A 22,113-nucleotide genomic window follows, 5' to 3' on the forward strand; every position below is an offset into this window, starting at 1 on the left:
ACCGTAGGGTCTCCATCCGAAACTTCGGGACCCGCAAAGACTTGTTGAGTGCTTTGAGGTTGAGAATCGGACGATATGACCCATTGGGTTTCTGTACCAAAAATAGATTTGAATAGAAACCCTGGCCCCTCTGGGAGAATGGAACAGGCACTATAACTCCAGCCTGGAGCATAGTGTGCAATACCTTCCGCAGCTCCGTAGCCTTGTTCCGGTCTGATGGTAGACCCGTGGTGAAGAATCGAGCCGGGGGTCTGTGCCGGAAGGAGAGGGCGTACCCGTGAGAGACCACCTCCAGAACCCAAGTGTCTGTCGTAGTGAACGACCAACACCGGGAGAACTGCAGCAGGCGGCCTCCCACCCTGGGATCCCCCAAGGGGAGACCCGGACCGTCAGGCCGCAGGCTTGTCATCTGGCTTGGGGGCCGGACGTCTGGTACTCCATGCCTGTTTCCGGGGCTTGACCGATTTCTTAGGGCCAGCCTGTCGAGGAAACGACTGTGGTTTGGGCCTGCCCTGGGCCCTAGATGACCGAAAGGACGATGGTCCAGAACCAGAAGGAGCAGCGGCCGACGGGAGACAAGCAGATTTGGCTGCCGCCAGCGTGGCCACAATCTTATCCAGATCCGGACCGAAGAGAACTTCTCCGGTAAACGGCAACGCTTCCAGACCTTTCTTGGATCTGCGTCCGTCTTCCAGGATCGCAGCCACAAGGTGCGACGAGCAGCTACCGCTGCTGAAGAAATTCTAGACACCAGAGTACTAATGTCTAGAGCCGCCTCGTTGATGTAGGTGGCCGAATCACGGAGATTGCCAATCAACTCCGCCTGTTCGGCCGGACAGTCGGATCCAAAAGAAGCCTCTAATGAATCCGCCCGTGAATCCCCGTGGAGGGGATTCACACTTAGCAAAATAATTATCCGCGAACGGATAAGCCACCGCCAGGCGTCTCTGCGGCTGGTATCTTTTGCCAGGTTGTTTCCACGCCTCCTCTAAATGGTCCACCAACTGACCCGAAAGAGGAAAGACTGTGGCATCGCCCTTCACATCTTTGAAAAAGGCATACTTAGATTTAGCCGCTGGGGGAACTTCGTCCTCAATCACCAAGGCTGTGCGGACCGCCCGAATAAGTCCAGGAATATATACTTTGGACTTAGCATCAGCGTCCTTAGTATGGAAAGGTTCCTGATCGTAAGGATCCAGAATCTCCCCATCATCAGACGTCCCTTCGTCATCCTCATAAGGAGCGGACAGAGACGCCACCGGCCTTTTATGAGGCCGCATCACAGACTCCCCTTGCAACACATCCGACAAGTGCTGTACAGAACTCGTCAGGGAGTTAACCCACGCTGGCTCCTGAGAACCCGGGAGCGGGGAAATAGGGAGACTGTGGGGTACCACCAATTGTCGTGGGAACCCCTGCATGGGTGACGACACCACAGACTGCTGGGACAAACCCATCGGAGTAAACGCGGGCTGCGGAGCTAACTGGCCCACTAAAGCTGTTAACGCCTGAGCGAAACAAGCCCAGGGCGGCTCCTGTACCGGTGCTGTAACCGTAATAGGCCGCGCCATGGACAAACACTGCCGGCAAAGGCCCTCCGCGCTACCCTCTCCCTCCGCTAACGGTACTTTGCACGTGGTACACTGTAGCCGGAGGGGAAAATCACTTTCAGACATGATGGCACCACGTATGTGACCTCTCTCACCAATTAAGTATTAAATAGGCGAGAGACCACCCTGCAGCACCGCACCGCAAGGGCTTTAGCAGAAAGAACAGGGACAGTAATAAAGCTGACAGTTTAGAGAAGAAAAGTTACAGGCAGCGCTAGCACAGTCACATACAATGCAGAGAAATAACAATTCCTGCACTAACAGCGCTGATCACTCAACTACACAGACACAGGGCCTGGTAGGACACAGCGCTGCATACACAGACCTGAGCCACAGCGGAGGAGAGGTATGCGGGGGGACCCAGACCACGATGCTTCCTTCCAGACTTCCAGCAGCGTTCACCATGCGTTGCAGAGAAGATGGCCGCCGAGGAGCAGAGAGAAGCTGGCCTGGGGGAGGAGCGCTGACACAGGACCAGTCAGCACAGTGCAGAGAGGGCTGTGTGCAGCGGGGGAGGCGCCGGCTGTGAGACAGGGAAGGCGCGCTCCCCTGGCATGCATTTAACCCCTGGGACGCCGCAGCGCTACCGCTCTGCTGCGGTCCGCTGTCCCAGGGGGTAGTGGAAGCGCAGGTTGGTCGCCTGGCTCCATGCTGCAGCCAGTCCCCAGGGAGCCCCCTGCCTGGGGACTTAGGACCATGTGATCAGCGGGGACCCACCGCGGGACCCCGCTGCTTACCTCTGTCCCCCTTGAATCCGGCCATGGTCCGGAGCATCTGGGGTCACCGCTAGCTGTGACCCCAGACGCCCACCAGCATCCCCGGATCAGTACCGGCGTTCTGGTACCGGCGGGGTGTAGGGAAGACAGCATGGACGTCAGGACTGACTGTCCATGCTGTTCATCCAGATGTGCAGCCACAGCTGCATGAAGAAAAAGCTTCAGGGGCTCTTCTAGCCCCCACTCCAACAGGTGCACCCGACTCCGGCCGGGCACCAAACTAAACTGAGGTGCCTTGGCCCGGGGGCGGGGTATAGGAGGGGGACCTAGTGCATCCTGGGAGGCTGAAAGCTTAACTCTTTGGTGCCCTGCGACTGACGTCACACCTATACCCCAAGGTATCCTGTGGATACCCTATGGACCCTGAAGTAGAAATGTATTTTATGTGGACCTGACTTGTTTCTGTGTATTTTATGTGGATCGGGCTTGTTTCAGTGTATTTTATGTGGATCTGACTTGTTTCTGTGTATTTTATGTGGATCGGGCTTGTTTCGGTGTATTTTATGTGAACGTGGCTTTTTCAATGTATTCTATATTGCTCTGGTTTTTTCTTTCACTTCAACAGTTACCTGTTGGTAAAAAAAACACTATATTGGAAAGATTATGAAAATTGTGTATTTTCAATGTGTTGGGCTCACCCCCAGCGTGACTAAAAACAATGGTGTGACCCAAGGTCATGCTCCTACAAATGTCATACCAAAGGCGTGCGCACAAAAACGGGGCATGGCCTTGTGACAGCGCATGCTATTGGCTCTTTAACTTGACTACAGATATCTTTTGGCTCTTTTGCCCGTATACAATTTGAGGCGAAATGCCGATGACGTCATTTTCGTCTATTTGAAATATCCCCTATTAAATTACATTAACTTTTCGCTGGTGCGAAAAGTCAATGTAAAAAAATGGGATAATTTTTTGCTAGCCTTTAGCAGGCGAAAAAAAAAGCAGAATTGGAGTTTAGGGGTGCAGGCTTAAAAAAATTGCCTGCACCCTTGGGAATGCCCCTTTAAAACGAAATGTGCAAAAAAAATAAAAATAAATAATCGGGACACCCCAAAAAAATTATTTAAAATTTTGGGGAGAAAAAAAAAATAGGGGAACATTGTTTAAAAACAGCAAAATAGGTTCAGGGGTATTCTGTAAGTATGCGGAAGGTGTTTTCTAGAATAGGCTATTAGCGGCAGGTGCTCTTTTGCAGAATTTTAAAAAAATTAGTTTAGGGACTTAAAAATATGCTAGTACCCATTTTCATGTACTGCAAATTTGATGGGACCACTTTCAAAAACGAAAAAAAAAGCTAAGTGCTCTTCTGTATCACTTCTTCAATGTCGGCAAAAAAACCACCTGCCGCAACTATTTAAAAATGCAGAACACATTCTGCAGGGCTAAATGGGGGTACCCAGACTGAACCCCCATGTCTGGACATCTTTAGGGGTGTCCTAGGAACAAAACCTGAAAATTTACATGACTTTTCGCCAGTTCCCGATTTCGCCTAATTGAATACGAGGAATAGCAGTCAAGCACGAAATACTTTTCCGCCTGGAAAACAGGCGAAGGAGGCGAAAAGTTCAGCAGGCGAAAAGTCTGGACTTTTCGCCTCAGATTGAATACGGGCCTCAGCCTCTGACTGTTTGGCCACCCCTGGTGTAGAGACTGGCCGACGAAATATGAATAGGATTGAGGAGAGTTAAGATTACTAGTTTTTTACTGATGGATGGGGTTGAATGACAGCCTTGTTGCTGGGTAAATGTCTTTCAGTGTGGGTGTGTTCAGCTGCTTGCCAGGGGCCAGTCATATTGTTTGGGGGAGTGGTTAGAACAAGCTATAGAGGGGAACGTAGTCATGTGGTTCAGCCTCTTTTGCAGGATTCTTGTAACCCACCATCCCTCCCGTTATGTATTTTGTTTTGCTTTAACTTTTGTTTCCAATTCAGGTGAGGCACAGCAAGGCGGGAGTACGCTGCAGCTCAGTGGCTTTATGGGGCGCAAGATAATTGTGGGGGCACCAGTGGCGGAACTAGGGTATTTGGAGCCCAGGGCAAATTTGAAAAGGGAGCCCCCCCCCAGATGTGCGCGACAAAAAAATGGGCGTGGTCACTTGAAAATGGGCGTGTCAACATGACACACCCCTTTATTTTCATACTGAACATTCCTATCCATGTGCACCTTAACCTCAGTAGTACCCCTTATATAGTACCCCCAGTATGCAGTTGTGGTCCCTCTTATGCAGGCCCATAGTAGTGCCCCTTATACAGTATCCCCAGTAGTGGTCCCCCTTATACAGCCCCCAATTAGTTCCCCTTACTCAGTACCCCCAGTAGTGGCCCACCCCAAATGCAGTGCCCCATGTAGTGTTCCCCCTTATGCAGTGCCCCCAGTAGCAGTCCCCACAATGCAGTGTGCCCAGTAGCGGTATTCCCTTATGCAGTGCCCTTTATATGGTGCCCCCAGTAGTAGTCCCCCCCCTATGCAGTGCCCTTTATATAGTGCCCCCAGCAGTTGTCCCCCCCATGCAGTTTTCCCAGTAGTGGTCCCCTTATGCAGGCACCCAGTAGTGATCCCCCCTATCCAGTGCCCCCTGTAGTGGCCTTCCTATTATTGCCCCCAGTAGTGGTCCCCCCCAAGTGCAGTGCCTCTAGTAGTAGGCCCCTTTTATAATGCCCCCAGTGGTAGTTCCCCCCCCAAGTAGTAGTCCCCAGTAGAGGTTCCCCCTCCCGATTAAGTGCCCCCCAGTAGTAGCCCCCCCCTCAGTAGAGGTCCTCCCAATAATGGTGCCCCCAGTAGTAGCCACCCCTCCCCCGTTGTGCCCCCACCCCCAGTAGAGGTCCCCCCAGTAGTAGCCACCCCCCTCCCCCGTTGTGCCCCCAGTAGTGCAGATAGGTTAAAAAAAATATATATATAAAAATAAAAATATACTTACCTGAATCCACGCTGCTGCTGCTCCGGTCCGCGCCGCCGCTCCCACCGCCGCCGCCTGCCAGTCCTCCCTGGCTGGCGTGCTCAGCATTATGGGACAGACGTCATGACGTCTGTCCCATTACCCACTGCAGGAGCTGGACGGAAGCCCGACTCTTGCAGTGGGTGCTGCTGCAGTCAATGAGAGTCTATCTGACTCTCATTGGCTGCTGTTTAACACACGCATCGCCGCCAGCGCTGATGCCCACCTCCTAGCGCTATTGGGCAAGCGCTCAGGGGGAGGGAACTGGCTCAGGTGTGCAGCACAGGACCGGCGCTGGAAGCCTAGTGCCGGTCCTGTGTAAATGTGTAGCGCTGACCGCACTCATTGCGGTCGGTGCTACACTGGCTAACTAGTGCGGGCGGGCCGGTACCGTGGCCGACGGCGCCCCCCCCGCGCACCCCGCTCGCTCTGCCCTAGTTACGCCACTGAGGGACACTTGCCCTCGATGTATTTGGCGAATTTGTCCTGCTCCGCATGGGGGGACCCGGGCGTTTTTGCACGAAACGCCTCGGATTGGCCCAGGAGGGAAGTTAGACCCTTGCAGTTTAAGTGCGTCTAGAAGGGGAATCGTCTTAGTCGTCCCCATCAGTTTTAGAGTAAGTTAAAAGCTAGAACTGAGTCTGCAGCGTCTCTTTGCCACCCTGGTTAGGTTGATTGATTCAATTATAAATAAAAGCTGTGACCTTTTTAGCCAAGCTCTGGTGTCTGTGTCTTTATTTGTAGTTAAGTTAAGAAAGCTAATCAAGGTTGGTAAATGGTTTTGGAGGTAATAAACATATGTAATTCTTAACAGCTTTACAGTGTTAGCATGCAGTAACCAAAGTTGCATTACCCTATTTGTAAAGAATATAAATATATGAAGTGTCATATATACAAAATAGAAATTCTTCATTCACATTGTTATTAATAAATGTGAAAGCTGCATTTGCTACATAAAATCTAATGAAAGGCAAATACAAAATACTATTACAAATGAAAATATATTTAAAACTTCTGTCTAAGTAAGTAGTAATTACATGAATACACTTTTCCTATGCATGCTTGCTCCTGGCTGCATCTATTCCACATATCCAGGTGTAAGGAGATGCTTGTCAACGATATGCAAAAAAACAATATACTGATGTATCTATACACATATTTGGTGCAGAAGCACAGTATGGGAATGAGTATCTCACGCAGAAAAGAACAGATATATGATTAAACTCTAAATGAATCCATAAATATGACCAGTATTCGCTAATGGTATATCTTACACCTAAAACTCTTCTAGTTACAATTGTTTCCTAGAAACTCTAACAGAGTGTATCTAACACTTTACTGAAGCTTCTCCATACTAGGGTGTGCGACCGGTGCAGCCGATGTGTATTTGGTTTGGAATGGCACCCAACAGCTTAGAGAGCCACCCCACCCATCTTTAAGACATTGCCCAGGGCTCAGCTACTCCCAGACCCCTCTTCTGTGATGTCATAATGTCACATTTCCTGGGGACGGGGGCCTATCAGTTGATTAGTGACATCACTGAAAGCATGAGATCAAAGGGTCTTATGCCTCAGTGCTGCCATTATTCCCTGGTGACATCACTGAGACATGAGATCAAAGGGTCTTATGCCTGTGATGTAATTATTCCCTAGTGGATTGATAGGTTTCTGGGTCCTAAATTATGACCCATCCCACAATATGACTTCCTACACTGTGTGCAGGTGACAGGCGCACTTACATATATAATCTGCTGATTTTTACTATTGAACACAAGGGAAAAAATTAGGAAACAGGAATCACTTACCAGTCCTGTACAGCGTTGAATGATTCCTCATTGGTGATGTCATACATTAAAATAAAACCCATTGCGCCACGGTAATAAGCTGTGGTAATGGTACGATATCTCTCCTGCCCAGCCGTATCCTAAAAAAACAAGAATAAATAATATTATAATCTTTACTTTATTATTGAAAAATATGTATTTAGAATGTTTGTCTAATCATTTTGTATGAAGTACATGTTGGGTCTCTACAGGTGCACATCCACTAGGCATGTACACATCCACAACATTGTAATCGTACAGTCGATCCCCATCCCCTGTAGGTGCCCACACTGAATGATTAGTCGTTCAGTGTAGGCACCCTCCTTCATCCCTGAACATGGCCAATCTGTCAATATCCACAGATTGACCTACATGTTCAGGCGATGATTGATGTTGGAAACGACCAGCGGTAGCGCGCATTGATGGTCGTTTCTGACATTATAGTGCATGATTTGTGCACGATTAATGAGCGATTGAACGATTACGATGTGGTAATCGTTCAATCGCTCATTAAAATCGCCTAGTGGATGTGACCCTTAAGATTTGTTTGTTATATGTAATAAATAAAATTTAAATAAGCAAGAAAAAAAATCATTCAAAGACACTAAAAGTTTGGTGTTACAATCTAATATTAAGGGGTATATTTACTAAAGTGCAGGTTTTTAAAAGTGGTGTTGTTGCCCATAGCAACCAATCAGATTCTAGCTATTATCTTCTAGAAGGTGCTAGATAAATGATAAGTAGAATCTGATTGGTTACTATGGGCAAGATCACCAGTTTTAAAAAGAGGCACTTTAATAAATATACAGTATATCTCTAAAGATGCAAAGCAATAGGAAAGAAAGCTGCTACGGAATTGTTTTCAAACGCTGATGCCGCCACAGAACTTCTAATACTGTACGTCTGGCGGTCACCTAGGAAAATGTATGCACAAACCAGCATTATTTACTTATTAACAGCTGTTAAAGTGGCGCACACATATTGCACAGCACTTTACAGCACAGATTTAGTCATTCACATCGTTCACAAGCTTTATAGGTTTGCATATTTCTTGGTTCATGGATGACTCTAAGGGGGAGCTCCTGCGGCTAATTAAACCTCAGTATTAATTTTGCAAGTGAGGTTTTATTACCATAAGATCCCGCAGAGTATTACCATTCAAGGATATTGGCAGCTAATTGTATTTGGCCCCTTAGAGAGTGTCAAGTTTTAAGGGAACATGTTCAAGCAGGCAGGAGATGTACTGAGCGAGATCTGGCCAGAATATCAACAGGTTCGGAATGTTGACATTCAGAATGTCGACAGGGACTTTTGGTCAACAAGCAATATGTCGTCATTAAAAAATGCCGACATGGTTAAAATGTTTACATGTTTATAATGTTGACATACAGGTTTTTGGTTAGACTTAGATTTAGGGTTAGGCTAAAATAAGAAAAAAAAATCCGGTATGTCGACATTCTGGTGTCGAGATTTTCAATGTCGATATTATGTACATATTGACATTTTTGAATGTCGACCTATTGCATGTCGGTGTAAAGTTTGTGTCTACATTCTGACTGTCATCATTTAATACCGAACAGCAGGACCATCAGTTGTAACTAGTGGCGACTCCTGAGGTGGGGTTACAGCGCAGTCCATAATTCAAATAGGGGAGCCACACCGACTGCCACCTCAAACACTGACAAACATTGGTGTGGCTCCCCTATTTGAATTTTGGACTGTACTGCAGCCTCACCTCTAGAGCTGCCACTGGTTTGTAATAACACTAATGTAGTTGTGGATTATGTGAAGAAAGGCACAGGACAGCTTGTGGTTTCTGGCAGGCCCGTAACTAGGGGTGTGTTACCGCTGCCGCTGCGCAGGGCTCTGTCGCCGCTCCACATCCCTTGCTTCTGGCTAGCAGGGTGCCTGCAAGCGTAAGCTGAAACCAGTAGCTGCTGGCATGGGTGCATATAATGGGTGTAGGTCGTGGGAGTGGAGTCCAGGGGCAGAGAGCCAGAGGAGGAGGTGTAGAGTGTAGCTGGTGTGCAAGATAAGTAGGTAATGAGAACAGGATGGAGGAGGGCCCTGCTCAGGGAGCTTACAGTCTAAAGGGAAGGTGGAGACAAACAGAAGACTTAAGGAGTGAGCGAGTGTATTTGGAGCTAAGAGCAGAAGCAGGGGTGAGAGAATTGGAGAGTGCAAGAGGGTGAGGTAGGCTACGCGGTGACATAGTTAAGTTGTGTATGGATACACTTTTATGAACGGGTGTTTTTTTTTGAGCCTGCTTGAAGCAAGGCAGGCTGGGAAATTGTCTGATGGAACAATAGAGATCGTTCCAATGGTGGGGGGCAGCTCGGGATAAAACTTGGATTCTGGAGTGAGATGTGGTAACCAGAGAGGAGGTAAGGCAGCGGTCATTGGCCGACCGGAGAGGGCGGGAGGGAGTGTGTAAGGAGATGAGGCTGGAGATATAAGGCGCTTTGGAGTTGGAGAGGACCTTGTATGTGAGGGTTAGGAGAGTGTAGAGGATTCTGAAGATGAAGGGGAGCCAGTAAAGGAATTGGTAGAGAGGGGAGGCAGATGTGGAGTGATGGGAGAGGAAGCGTCTGGATCATTTTCATCATCATCTTCAGTGCATATTTTGCACTAGGGATCGAGCACCCGCATAAGATTCTGACATGCATACAGTATATCCATTTGCATGCCGGACTGTGTCATGCCTTCAGCATAGGGTTTGTTATGTTGCACTAATTCACATTAGCAGTCCCACTTAGTGGTCAGGACAGCAGCAGTTTAAATCTGATCCATTTTGACCTTCTTAGCATGCCTTAGCAGTCTAGCAATGCATTCTGGGCTAAAGGAGCTGTAAGCAGCCATTTTCCTTTTCACATGGTCCCAGACAGTCATCATTACATATGCTCAACCTGGTACTGCATCCGATGGTTTACCGCATCACTTGTCATATCACTTATCATCTCATCTCATTACTTATCATCACATCTCATCACACATGCACACACGTGCACATTTGTTTATATGCATCGATCTGTGTACATCCACGCAAGTTCCTCTATCGAATAATAAACTCAGTTCTTCAGATCACATCTGACTGGATTATTGGAAGATAGAGTATTGGTTATGCTGGCTGCTCCAAATTTGTCAGACACTTAGTGCGGGGCAGTACAGACTGCCTTATTTGCATTTTTTTGTGCACAGAATTGTATATTTGCCTCGATGCCTGTAACCTCTACCCTTATGTAACATTGTCATCTAACATGCTAGAATGTGTGTGCATCTTCATTTTTGTATGCTACCTGTCAATCATGCCAAAAGGCTTCCGGAGATTAAAGACATTGACGTGACATTTAAGCAGTACGGAGGATGAGAACATGAACAAACACAAAGCTGAAGGGCTTTCAGTCTGATATTGAGCTGTTATCCAATCTATTCACATACCCGTTGTGTACTGATCCATCCTATTCAAATATTAACCATTACTTGCAGATCACACAGCAGTTTAGGTGATGCCAGGGTTGCCAAACCTTGGGAATACTTTTGCTGACAGTTTTATGAAAATGTACTGACCAATAGCATTTTGCAACTGATAAAAATGATAGCATACAAAAATATGACCCAAACTACGGCTCAGGAATTGTATGTATGACATTTACAACTATAAAAGACACTTGGGGGTGACTTGCTAAGATCTGATAGTTTTAAAACGACAATAGGAATAAATGCTAAACAAGCCTGGTTTAACATTTATTCCTACTGCCTCTTTAATACTATCAATCAAACCCGTTAATAATTGGTGGCTTTGACAAAGCGCGGCTTAGTAACTCTACCTCTTGGTGTGACATTTCTGTGTGTACTATAGTAGTGTCACTCAGGGGCCAGCCAAGTAGACATATCCACTCCCTCAATTTTGTGTGGCCAAACACCCTGCATAGTCGCAGATTGGCTTAACATAGCATCTCCGTAGTGGCCTGGTATGTACAGTCGGGCATGGTCATACCCTGATTGATTACACCCCTTAAGGTTCGAATACTAGGGTTCAACGGATCTAGTAACATTGTCAACAGATATCCTGTCCACACCACAATGTCAACATGAGAATGTCGATATGGTTCAACATGTGGACAGTCACCATGTCGACATCCTCAGATACTCCTGTTCACAATCTCAACATTTGAAATGTTGACATTCTCAGAAAGCCGACAGTTAGAGATAGACACCAAGCAGGAGGGTTATGGCTAGGCTGTAGGGGGAGGTTAGGGTTATGCTTTTTTATAATCAAAGGAAACATACTGTATGAGGAGCTGATAAAAGGGTATTTGGGGAAGGAGGGGTGGTAGGCTAAAATTCTGCCTAGGGTGCCGAGAAACCTTGCAAAGGCCCTGCTATCACCCTCACATAATGGATGCATCCATTTAGTAAAAATACAGTGTTGTATACTGTTTATGTCTCATTAATATAGGACAGTTGAAAGTATCCAGTTTATGCAATAAACCATAATAATAGTAAGAAAGCGTGTCTGTTTGTCTGTTCGTTTGTCCTTTATGCACGGCCAGAGTTTTGGATTTAGCTCCACCAAGTTTGGCATAGTGGTGTAGTTTGAACAGGATTTGGTTTTTGCCTAAATTTGAACTATGCCAGGGCCACACACTGTCACACAATCCCTGAAAATGGGGACACTCTTAAATTACACAGGTTCCGGGGCTGGCTCAAGTAGAAATTGGCAGTCTGTCAAAAACCTGTGTGAAAGCTACAAAAGTATAATTTTAACCTCACAGTCTGAGCAAGTGTCAAACTTTATGACTCATGCAAGTTCATATTAAATCCAGAGTTAGTTATTTTTAAAGTGACCATATATATTAGTCAGCCTTCTGTGTTTGCATGCAAGGGTGTAACTAGAACTTTGTCGGCCACATAGCAAGATTTTAAAAGGCCGCCCTCCCAAGGTAAAAAACATACATTTGCCCCACGCAGAGGCCATGTTATGCCACACAGTAGTATCCCTTATACATATTATACCATGCAGTTATAGTGCCCTTTATACACATGCCACACAGTAGTAGTACCCCTTATACAGTATGCCACACAGTAATGCTCCTTACACTACACAGTAATGTCCCTTACACATTATACCACACAGTAATGCCCTTTACAGAGCGCTATGCGCTCGCAAGCGGGTCGATGGTGGCCCAATGCGTACGCGTACGACGGAGCCGGCTCCACCGTGCGCATGCGCAAGACCCGGATGGCGACGGGCAAACCGTCGATCCGGGTCTCGTACCAAAGGGGGCGTGCTGTCGATGTTGAGTGACAGCACGCCCCCTTTGGTGGGCGGGCCGGGGGAGTGGCTGCCCAAACGGAGGCATTCCCATGTGAATGCCTCCGTTTGGGGGTGGCCCCACTGACATCACGAGTGATGTCAGTGGGAGAGATTTCGGCTCTGTTGAGCCGAAATCTCTCTTGGGCTTGCGGCAACGAGACTCTACAACAAGGGTCTCGTCGCAAGTCCGATGGTCGCGATGGTCTTGACCATTGCGACCATCATCATGGCCGCTCGCTATAGCTGTGGGTGGCCAGGAGGCCGCTCTAAAAAACAAGAAGGCCGGCCCTGATTCAGAGCGAGCTCTCTGTCAGAGCGTCTGGCTCTGAATCAGGGCCACTGTCTCCTGTGCTATCCCACCCTTAACTAAAATCTGTAATCTCTCTTTCTCTACTGGTATCTTTCCATCACTGTTCAAGCATGCAGTGTTTACTCCTATTTAAAAAAAAAATCTGACCTTAACTCTCTCTCAAATTACTGTCCTATCTCCCAGCTCCCTCCAAGCTACTGGAGAGACTTCCCTACACTCGCCTCACACACTTTCTGAACTTGTACAACTTAATGGACCTACTTCAGTCAGACTTTCGTTCCCAACACTCCACAGAGACAACACTGACTAAGGTACTGTAGTAAAAGATATCTATATCTCTCTGCTGCCTTTGTCACTGTTGACCACTCTCTTCTCATACAAACACTACAATCTCTAGGTCTTCAAGACACAGCAATTTCTTGGTTCTCATCCTACCTATCTAATCGCTCTTTCACTGTTCACTTTTCTGATTCTGCCTCCTCTTCGCTACCTCTATCAGCTGGAGTACCGCAAGGCTCAGTCTTAGGTCCTCATCTTTCCTCAATCTATACCACCTCTCTAGTCAAACTAATCAGCTTGTTTGGTTTTCAGTATCATCTGTACGCAGACGATCCTCAAATCTACCTATCCTCCCAAGATTTGTCACCATCTGTGCTGGTCTGTGTCACTGAATGTCTCTCTGCCACTTCATCTTGGATGGCATCTCGCAATCTCAAACTTAATATATCCAAAACAGAATTAATTATATTTCCACCGGCCAATAGTAGTTACCAACTTGATATCTCTATCACTGTTGACAACTCGCCAATCAACCCCACCCCACCACAAGCCCCCTACCTAGATGTCATCCTTGACTCTGAACTATCCTTTGCTCCCCACATTCAATCTGTCTCAAAATCATGTTACAAACATCTAAAAAACATCCAAATTCGACCTTATCTTACACAAGATAATGCAAAAAAACCTCTAATCTATGCACTCATTATTTCCCACATTTACTATTGCAATAGTCTCCTTACTGGTCTTCCCAAAAACAGACTCTTGTCGCTACAATCCATTTTGAATGCAGCTGCAAGGCTGATTTACCTCGCCAAACGTTCATTGTCTGCTGATCCACTCTGTCAGTCCCTCCATTGGTTACCGGTCTTCTACCGTATTCAATATAAAATACTTACACTCACACATAAAGCTATTAACCAAACCACACCAACATACATCTCTTCACTTATCTCAAAACATCTTCCAACCCCACATCTCCGCTCTGCACAAGATCTGCATCTCTCATCCATATGTATTACTTGTTCCCATGCACGTTTACAAGACTTTTCTCAGGCTGCACCCAGTCTGTGGAATGCCCTCCCACGCAGAATAAGACTTTCCGCTAGTCTCCAAACATTCAAGCGTTCTCTGAAAACTCACCTCTTTAGACAAGCTTATCAGATTCCAGAGCAGCCCACATAACCTTCATACTGTAGCTTCCCTATCTAACTCCCATCTTACAGTGCACACATCTTAACATATTTTCTCTTTCTTCAATTTCACATCCTCCTAACCCTAGGCCAATTTTCCTGTGTGACTGAATCATACAGCTCACCAATAACCCCTGCAATCGGGCTGGACCAATTTGCAATATGTAGCACCTATCCTTGTATATCAACACCTATTTCCCTATAGATTTTAAGCTTGCGAGCAGGTCCCTCTTACCTTTATGTCTGTCTGTTACTGCCTAGTTTTGTTTTATTAATGTTGTTTCCAATTGTAAAGTGCAACAGAATATGCTGCGCTATATAAGAAACTGTTAATAAATAATAAATAAATATCTGACTGGTTGTTATTTTTACCTTGTTATTAAATTAACTCTACTGTTTCGATTACTTTCAAGTCAATTGAATCACAGAATCCTGTATACTTATAATAGACATTAAGTAGTATATTTACCAAATTTCGATTTTGCATTCGATTTTATGTTCGATTTACCTCACCTGAAATCGAATCAAATCGAATGTAGAAATCATTGTCAAAATCCAACATTTACTAAAATTTGATTTTGGAAGCCTTTTCTAAATCGAATTCGATTTGGTTCGATTTGGAATAGTGATTTCTTGTATGATTTTGTATGCCCATGTCCAAATCGAACACAAAATCGAACTTCAATACCCCAAAATAATAGACCTGCTTCATGCTGGCGATTTTAGCATGAGCAGGTGTGAATTACACAGATGCATGCACAGATCAGTGAGATCCGTGCATGCTTCTGTCTGTAAAAAGGTTGTAAAGTGTTAAAATGTAAAAAAAAAAAATGACGTGGGTCCCCCCATTAAAACACAACCAGCACCAGGTTTTGTTCCATTTGTGCCATATGGGGACAAAAGACATAGGGGTCCCCCGTATTTTTCACAACCAGCACTGGACTCAGTGAGCCGGTCCTGGTTTTGGAAATACGGGGGACAAAAGACGTAGGGGTCCCCTGTATTTTCCAAAACCAGCATTGGACTCTTTCTAGCGGGGTGTAATGCCACAGCCAGGGTACCTTTTCACTGGGTCAAGCGGCCAAAGCATTATACCTGACCGCTAGTCAGCCCAGAACGGTGATCCCTGGGGAGGTTGGGACCCCCAATAAAGGGGTTGCCCTTCTCCAGGGCACCCCAGGCCTGGGATGATAGCCCGGGGCTATCCCCGGCACCTCGGCCAGTGGGTGCTGGATTGATTGTGTATAAAATAACATTGTCTTTTACAGAAGAACTAGAGTTCCCAGCAAGCCTCCCCTGCATACTGGTGATTGGAGAACCACAAGTATCAGCATGCGGGGCATTAAGAACCCGCTGGTACCTCTAGTTCATCTGCAAAAGAAATCTCACACATACTCACCTAGAAACCCTGTACACATCCTCTTCTCCATGTAGGCATCCACGTTTTCTTAAAACAAAAAAACGCAAAGTCCCGACTAGTGGCGGATTTTACCTAGGGGCTGCACGGTTGCAGCTCCCCCCAGTAAAATCCGTCAACCACCTATGATCCCCCCCAGATCCCCTGCATGTGAATTAGCAGCCCTCCGTAATAAAAGCAGCAACGCTTCCAATTGGAAGCACTTTCTGCTAATCACACGTCAGACAGGCAGTCCCATGAGAGTTGTCTCCTCCCCCTGGGACTGCCAGTCCGGACTGTCACTAGCAGAGAGCGCTTTAAATAGGAAGCGTTTCTGCTTTTATTACGGAAACGCTATTTAGCTGCTTGGGGCTGCACCAAATGCAGCCCCTAGCCGATACCGTTTTTTGCACATGCACGTGTTATTTTCTCGTACATGCGCATTGAATAAGGAGGACTGCGCACAGCTGCCACTGCACACAGGGGGTGTGAACTGCAGCCCGGGCAGCCCCCCTGTAGAAAAAAGGTAGGAGTCGCCGCTGGTCCCGACGCATGGACATAAGTAGTTTCCTCTAAAGACGGTACAATACTTCCCAAATGACTGCTCAGCCGTGGCATATCACTTAGATATGCATGGACTGAGCGTTCATTTGCTAAGAGAGAGGAGAGCCTCTGCATCTCTCAGCCAATGAACGTTTCCCACTATTGACTTCAATGGTGAGAACCGCTAAGTTAATAAAGGTTTGAGGACGTGTACAGGGATTGTAGGTGAGAATGTGTGAGTGTGATTAAGATTGTAATAAAGTTCTACTTTCATGGTGTATGTGTCTTGTGTTTATTTTAATATTCTTTTGCAGGTGAACTAGAGGTACCAGCGGGCCCTTAATGCCCCACATGCTGGTACTTGTGGTTCTCCAAGTACCAACATGTAGGAGAGTCTTGCTGAGACCTCTAGTTCTCCTATAAAAGACAATGTTATTTTATCTAATTTTATACACAATCAACCCGGCACTCACCGGCCAGTGGTGCCGGGAATAGCCCAGGCCTGGGGTGCCCTGGAGAAGGGGAACCCCTTTATTGGGGGGTCCCCACCTTCCCAGGGATCCCTGGCCTAGGCTGACTAGTGGTCAGGTATAATGCTTTGGCCAGGGGACCCAGTGAAACGGTACCCCACTAGAAAATATTGGGGACCCCTACATCTTTTGTCCCACATATTTCCAAAACCAGGATCAGCTCACTGAGCCCAATGCTGGTTGTGCAAAATACAGGAGACCCCTACCTTTTGTCCCCCGTATTTTCACAACCAGAACCGGCTCAGAAAGGCCCAGTGCTGGTTGTGCTTTTGGGGGGGGGGAAACTGCATTTTTTTTTTACATTTTAACAATTAACTGTACAACCTTTTTACACACAGATGCATGCACAGATCTCACTGATCTGTGCATGCATCTGTGTAATTCACACATGCTCATGCCAAAATTGCCAGCATGAAGCTGGTCTTTTATTTTAGGGATTTTATGTTCGATTTGGAGTTCCATTTTGTGTTTGATTTCAAATCAAATTTAGTAAATCCGGGAGTTATATATTGGTCTATGTAAAAGTACCGATGTTTTGCCAATATTCGATTTTGAGTGGGCTTTGGTTTTATGTTCGATTTGACAGTTGAATTTGCATTTAATCAATCTCCAAAGACAAAATCGAATGAAAAACTAATGCATATCGAATGTGAAATCACACAAAACTCTAAATCGAACATTAGTATATATTTCCCTAAGACAGTTAAACGATAATTATCAGCTTCGGCATTACAAGGAAGCTTAAGATCCTCATATTGCAGGAAATTATGAGAGATCAGAAGACCCAATATATCACTGAAAGTATCAATAGAAACACAGAACATGAACCTGGAACATCGTCGCTGCAATCAGTAATGTATAGTTATGGTACACAGACAGGAATGCGTGTGCAGCGATGGATCTCTAATTGGGCTGGGAACTTGCTGATGAGAGCTATTTTGGTTGATTGTGTGAATTATCTACCTTGTGATTATAACATGCAGGTGATGACGAAGTACATTTAGAATTATTATGGTATTCACAGCAGTCTTCTCAAGCTTGTACAGTTTATATTTTTTAAAATGTGTTATGTACAGAAATGGAGTAGTGTTTTCCAATTTGCTGATTTCTTTCATCCAAGAAGCACATCTACGAAAACCATTGCTGTAAATCATTACATTATTATTAACAGTTTCTTATATAGCGCAGCATATTCCGTTGTGCTTTACAATTGGAACATTAACAGAACAAAACTGGGTAATAACAGACAGATATATAGGTAAGAAGAAAAAACTATAGAGAACCGGGCACTGTGAATTTAACTAAAACGTGCTTCATTCCAAAATGGAGTATCCGTGCGAATAGGACACTTCTTAGGAGCTTACTAATGAGATGGGAGAAACTGTTCATTGGGCCATAACCTGGGCATGTCACAAAGCTGCACTCCATGGGAATAAAAAAAAATACAGTTGAAGAAAACATGCAGGAAATGTAACCTAGAGCTTGGAGAGAGCATTTTGGAAATCATCATACCAAGTGGTGGAAGATTCTCTTGGTCTAAGAGGGGACTTTCTGGCCTCAACACTAGGTGCTATGATTGGTGCAAGCCTAATAGTGCACTAAAGCTGGCCACACACTAGACCAACTTTCATCCAACCATCCAACTTGTTGATTGGTTGGAATGAAAATCTGGTAAGGAATGAAAGCAAATGACAATCAGCAATTTGCTCCCAAACGCCAGAAAATGGACAAAAACTGACGTTTGAACAAATTGTTTAGATCAAACATTTAACAAACTTGTCTGACGACCATTTTCATCTGTTTTCTGGCATTTAGGAGCAAATTGCTGATCATCATTTACTCCCATACGTTACCAGATTTTCATTCCAACCAATCAACAAGTTGGATGGTTGGATGCAAGTTGGTCTAGTGTGTGGCCAGCTTTAGGACCTGATTCAGACACGCTCGCTAAGAAGCATTCGCTCGTAGCTGGCGATGTTTCGCAATGTGCGCATGCATCAAAGTGCGTGTGCGCGAACCAGTCCAAGCGATCGGGAAGCGTACGCTCGCTGCGCAAAGACAGCCCGGTAGATTGAGTGACAGGAGAAGCCGTTTGTGGCTGGTGACAGGGGCTGGCCATTAAAAACGGGGGAGTGGAGGTGCGAACGCAGGCGTGCCTCAGCGTCTCAACTCCGTGTCAGAGGTGTGCATAATTAACAGGCAGCGTCATAGTACACGTCACCTAGTGGAGTTTTACACTGAAGTGCTCACAGTGCTTGCAGTAGGGTATAGTCAACCTCAAGTGCTGCGAATGCATCCCATGGTACAGATGGTTGCATACACTTCCTGGAGATGACGTGCGCAAGTGGGCGTCTTAAGACAGGCTGGTAGGCGTCTGCATACACAGAGCGATCGCACACCAAGACATAGTGGGCGTGCTTATGCAGGTCTGAATCGAGACCTTAATCCCAAGCACAGAAGTCCCACATACCTTACAACCATCCCACTTTTTAATAGGGAGGTGCGCAGACCCCCTTGTTTTGGTTTTGGATTTGTATCTCCTCGTGTTTTGGATCTGGATTTGGTTTTGACAAAACCGCCCCTTGCGTGTTTTGTTTTTGGATCTATATTTTTTGTAGAAAAAAAAAAATCATAAAAACAGCTAAAATCACATAATTTGGGCCTGTTTTTGTTCCTACAGTATTATTAACCTCAATAACATTTATTTCCAGTCATTTTCAGTCAATTTTGACCACTTCACAGCTCACAATATTGATTTCATCTAGTTTTGGGCCAAAAGGTTGCATCCAGCTAGCTGGCTGACTAAGCTAAGCGACAGCAGTGGGCGGCACTAGCATGTGGCAATTCAGCTTACAATATGGCACAGAGTGGCACTGCAGTGGTAGATAGGATGGCAGTTTACTATACGATCCCTAGGAAGTTCAGTTCCTAAAAGACATCTTTGGTCTGGAGGAGGTTTTTTTAATTTTTATACATCTAATAGAAATGAGGTGGCCTTGCCGGTGGAGGTGCTGCTAGAACACCTGTAGAATCACAAATACGTGGACGATTAACTCCGGTCTGTCTGGCAGTGTCACAAACAATAATAGTGCAGCTAAGTTGCTAACGCGCACACACAAAAAATATATATATTTTTTTATTTTTTGTGGATTGATAATATTCATTTTATTTAGCTTTTATTTTTTAAACACTGGGGAAAAGCACCCCTGAATGAGGCAGCAGCCCCTTGATGAACAACACAGACAGTACCCCTTCTTTATGGACAACAAAGCACCCCTGCCAAGTGCGGACAGACCACCTGCAAAGTCACAAATTCATGGACGATAAACTGCAGCAGTGTCACCGAACAATAATAGAGCTGCTAAGTTGCTAATGCACACACACAAAAAATAAGAAAAAGAAAAAAAGTACTTTTATTTTTTTTTTCACTGGGGAAAAGCACCCCTAATTGATAGAGCACCTCCCTCCCGGGCAACAGAGCACCTCTTTATGGACTGCAGCTATAGCCTGATGGACAGGACAACAACACAGCAGCAGCCACAGTTAAATTACAGGACAAGTAACACAGCAGCTTCAGCACCCACTGAAGGAAGCCCCCCTTTATATACTGCAGCCTAAGCTCCTTTATGGAAAACACAGCAGCAGCCTTCAGGCCAAGACCCCGACTGGACACACACACTGAGTGACTGACAGTGACTGACTATGTCTGCTAGCTTCTCTCTCTACAGCCGGAGTGAAAATGGCGCCGATCGTGGGGACCTTTATATAATCCAAAACCAGCGAGAATCCGACAGTGGGAGGATGACGCGTTTTGCCTCGTTTTCGGATCCGAGTCAGGCGGGAAAACCCGAGCCTAGCTTGGTTCTCGCCTCCGATCTGGAAGTTCTCAGAGAACCAGACCCGCTGATCTCTACTTTTTAGCAACAAAGCCACGTCCCCTTTCCACTAGGTCACGCCCCAATTTCAGATACAAATGCAGGGGGACCTGCTTCTGTACTCCCATATGTTGGGAGGTATGGCCCTACCATGAAACATAATGCTATAGAAATGCTTCAAAGACTGGAAAACCTGTCAAAATACAGGACAAAATACATGGAGCAAAAAAACCTGCTGCAAGAGAACTAAGAGTCGTGCGGATCTCTACTTGCAGAGATCTGTCCAACATCAGATGTATCTCTTATGCCACATACACACTGGATGATAACTGTGAACGATATGAACGATAGTGATATCGTTGAACGATGGACGATGCGCGCTACCGCGGGTCATTAACGATATCCCCAGTCACACTGCTCTCCCCAGCCCCGCCATCATTTGTTGTTGCCACCATTGGCAAGTGTGTATGCACTTACAGATGCCGGCACCCCAGCCGGGCTGGCCGCTGCCACTCACTGGACACATCGTCCAGTGTGGATGCGCCATTACACCAAGGATAGCGCTGGTGCAAAAGATTGCTGCTGATGATGATGATGGCTACTTCCACTAGCAAAGGGATGGGGCCCAAAACCAGAGTTGATTCACATACGGCATCACAGTGCCCCAATAAAATATTTTTAAATGTTGGCAACTACAGGCCTGATGCACTGTTGGAAGCAAATGGGGCACATGGTGCTTCCAAACATCGGGCACGAGAAAAATTTGTATTCCCTCCTGTATGCAGAGTTGTACGCATCTTGCAGCGCAATCACCCCCTATATGTTCTCTTGGTCTGCTGCTAGTCATCATCGTCAGGGTGAATCCGGAACGGACAGATCCGATTCGCGGTTTAATCTTCTGAGGTGACTCATCTTCCAGCGGTTCTGAATTCAGATTTTAAATCTGAATTTTGGTTTTGGATTACACAATTTAGCTGTTTTCAAAACTTTTTAGCATTTTTATTTAACAAAAAAAAATCCAGATCCAAAACACAAAGATGAATCCAGTTCCAAAATCAAAACACACGGGGTCAGCGCACATCTCTCTCTCCCTCTCTTTGTCACTTTTAAAACTGGGCCTATGAACACCTTTAGTTTCTCTTCCATCACTGCAGATAAGGAATAGTTGCTCCAAGCTGATGTGATGGAGATCTTGATGCTTTGTAGCTATAATTATTTCTTTTATCTGCCAAAAAGTAATTTAGATATGAGACAGACTAGACTAGCAGCAAGGAAACAATAGTGATAAGAACATGAATGACTGGCACTAAGAGGGCACTAAAGGATCCAAAATGACTATTGTCATCAATCGAGATAATCACGCACAGAATGGGTAGAAAAGACTGGGATAGTGGAGGAAATACAATTACCCAGGAGTGTAACTAGACCTAGGGGGACCCCCTAGGTCCCCAGTCCCCCCCCTTGTTCAGCGCCCCCCCCTCAGCACACTCCTCACTCCCCTATCCTCGACTTACCTGCTCCGTGGTCGCGC

The 22,113-nt window shown here is 45.9% G+C and overlaps 1 protein-coding gene across 2 annotated transcripts in view; it reads right to left on the reverse strand.

Annotated features, from left to right (window-relative positions):
* The window catches only part of RAB3C (RAB3C, member RAS oncogene family), a 348,243-nt gene that overhangs the window by 74,198 nt on the left and 251,932 nt on the right, over nucleotides 1-22,113 (reverse strand). For both annotated transcript variants that reach the window (XM_088469460.1, XM_088469459.1), the window contains exon 3: nucleotides 7,125-7,243. In XM_088469460.1, coding sequence (XP_088325586.1) covers nucleotides 7,125-7,243 — 119 coding nt within the window. The remainder of the gene's footprint in view (nucleotides 1-7,124; nucleotides 7,244-22,113) is intronic.

The sequence above is a fragment of the Taudactylus pleione genome, unplaced genomic scaffold (assembly GCF_031769625.1).
Source record: "Taudactylus pleione unplaced genomic scaffold, aTauple2 ptg000092l, whole genome shotgun sequence".
NCBI lineage: Eukaryota > Metazoa > Chordata > Amphibia > Anura > Myobatrachidae > Taudactylus > Taudactylus pleione.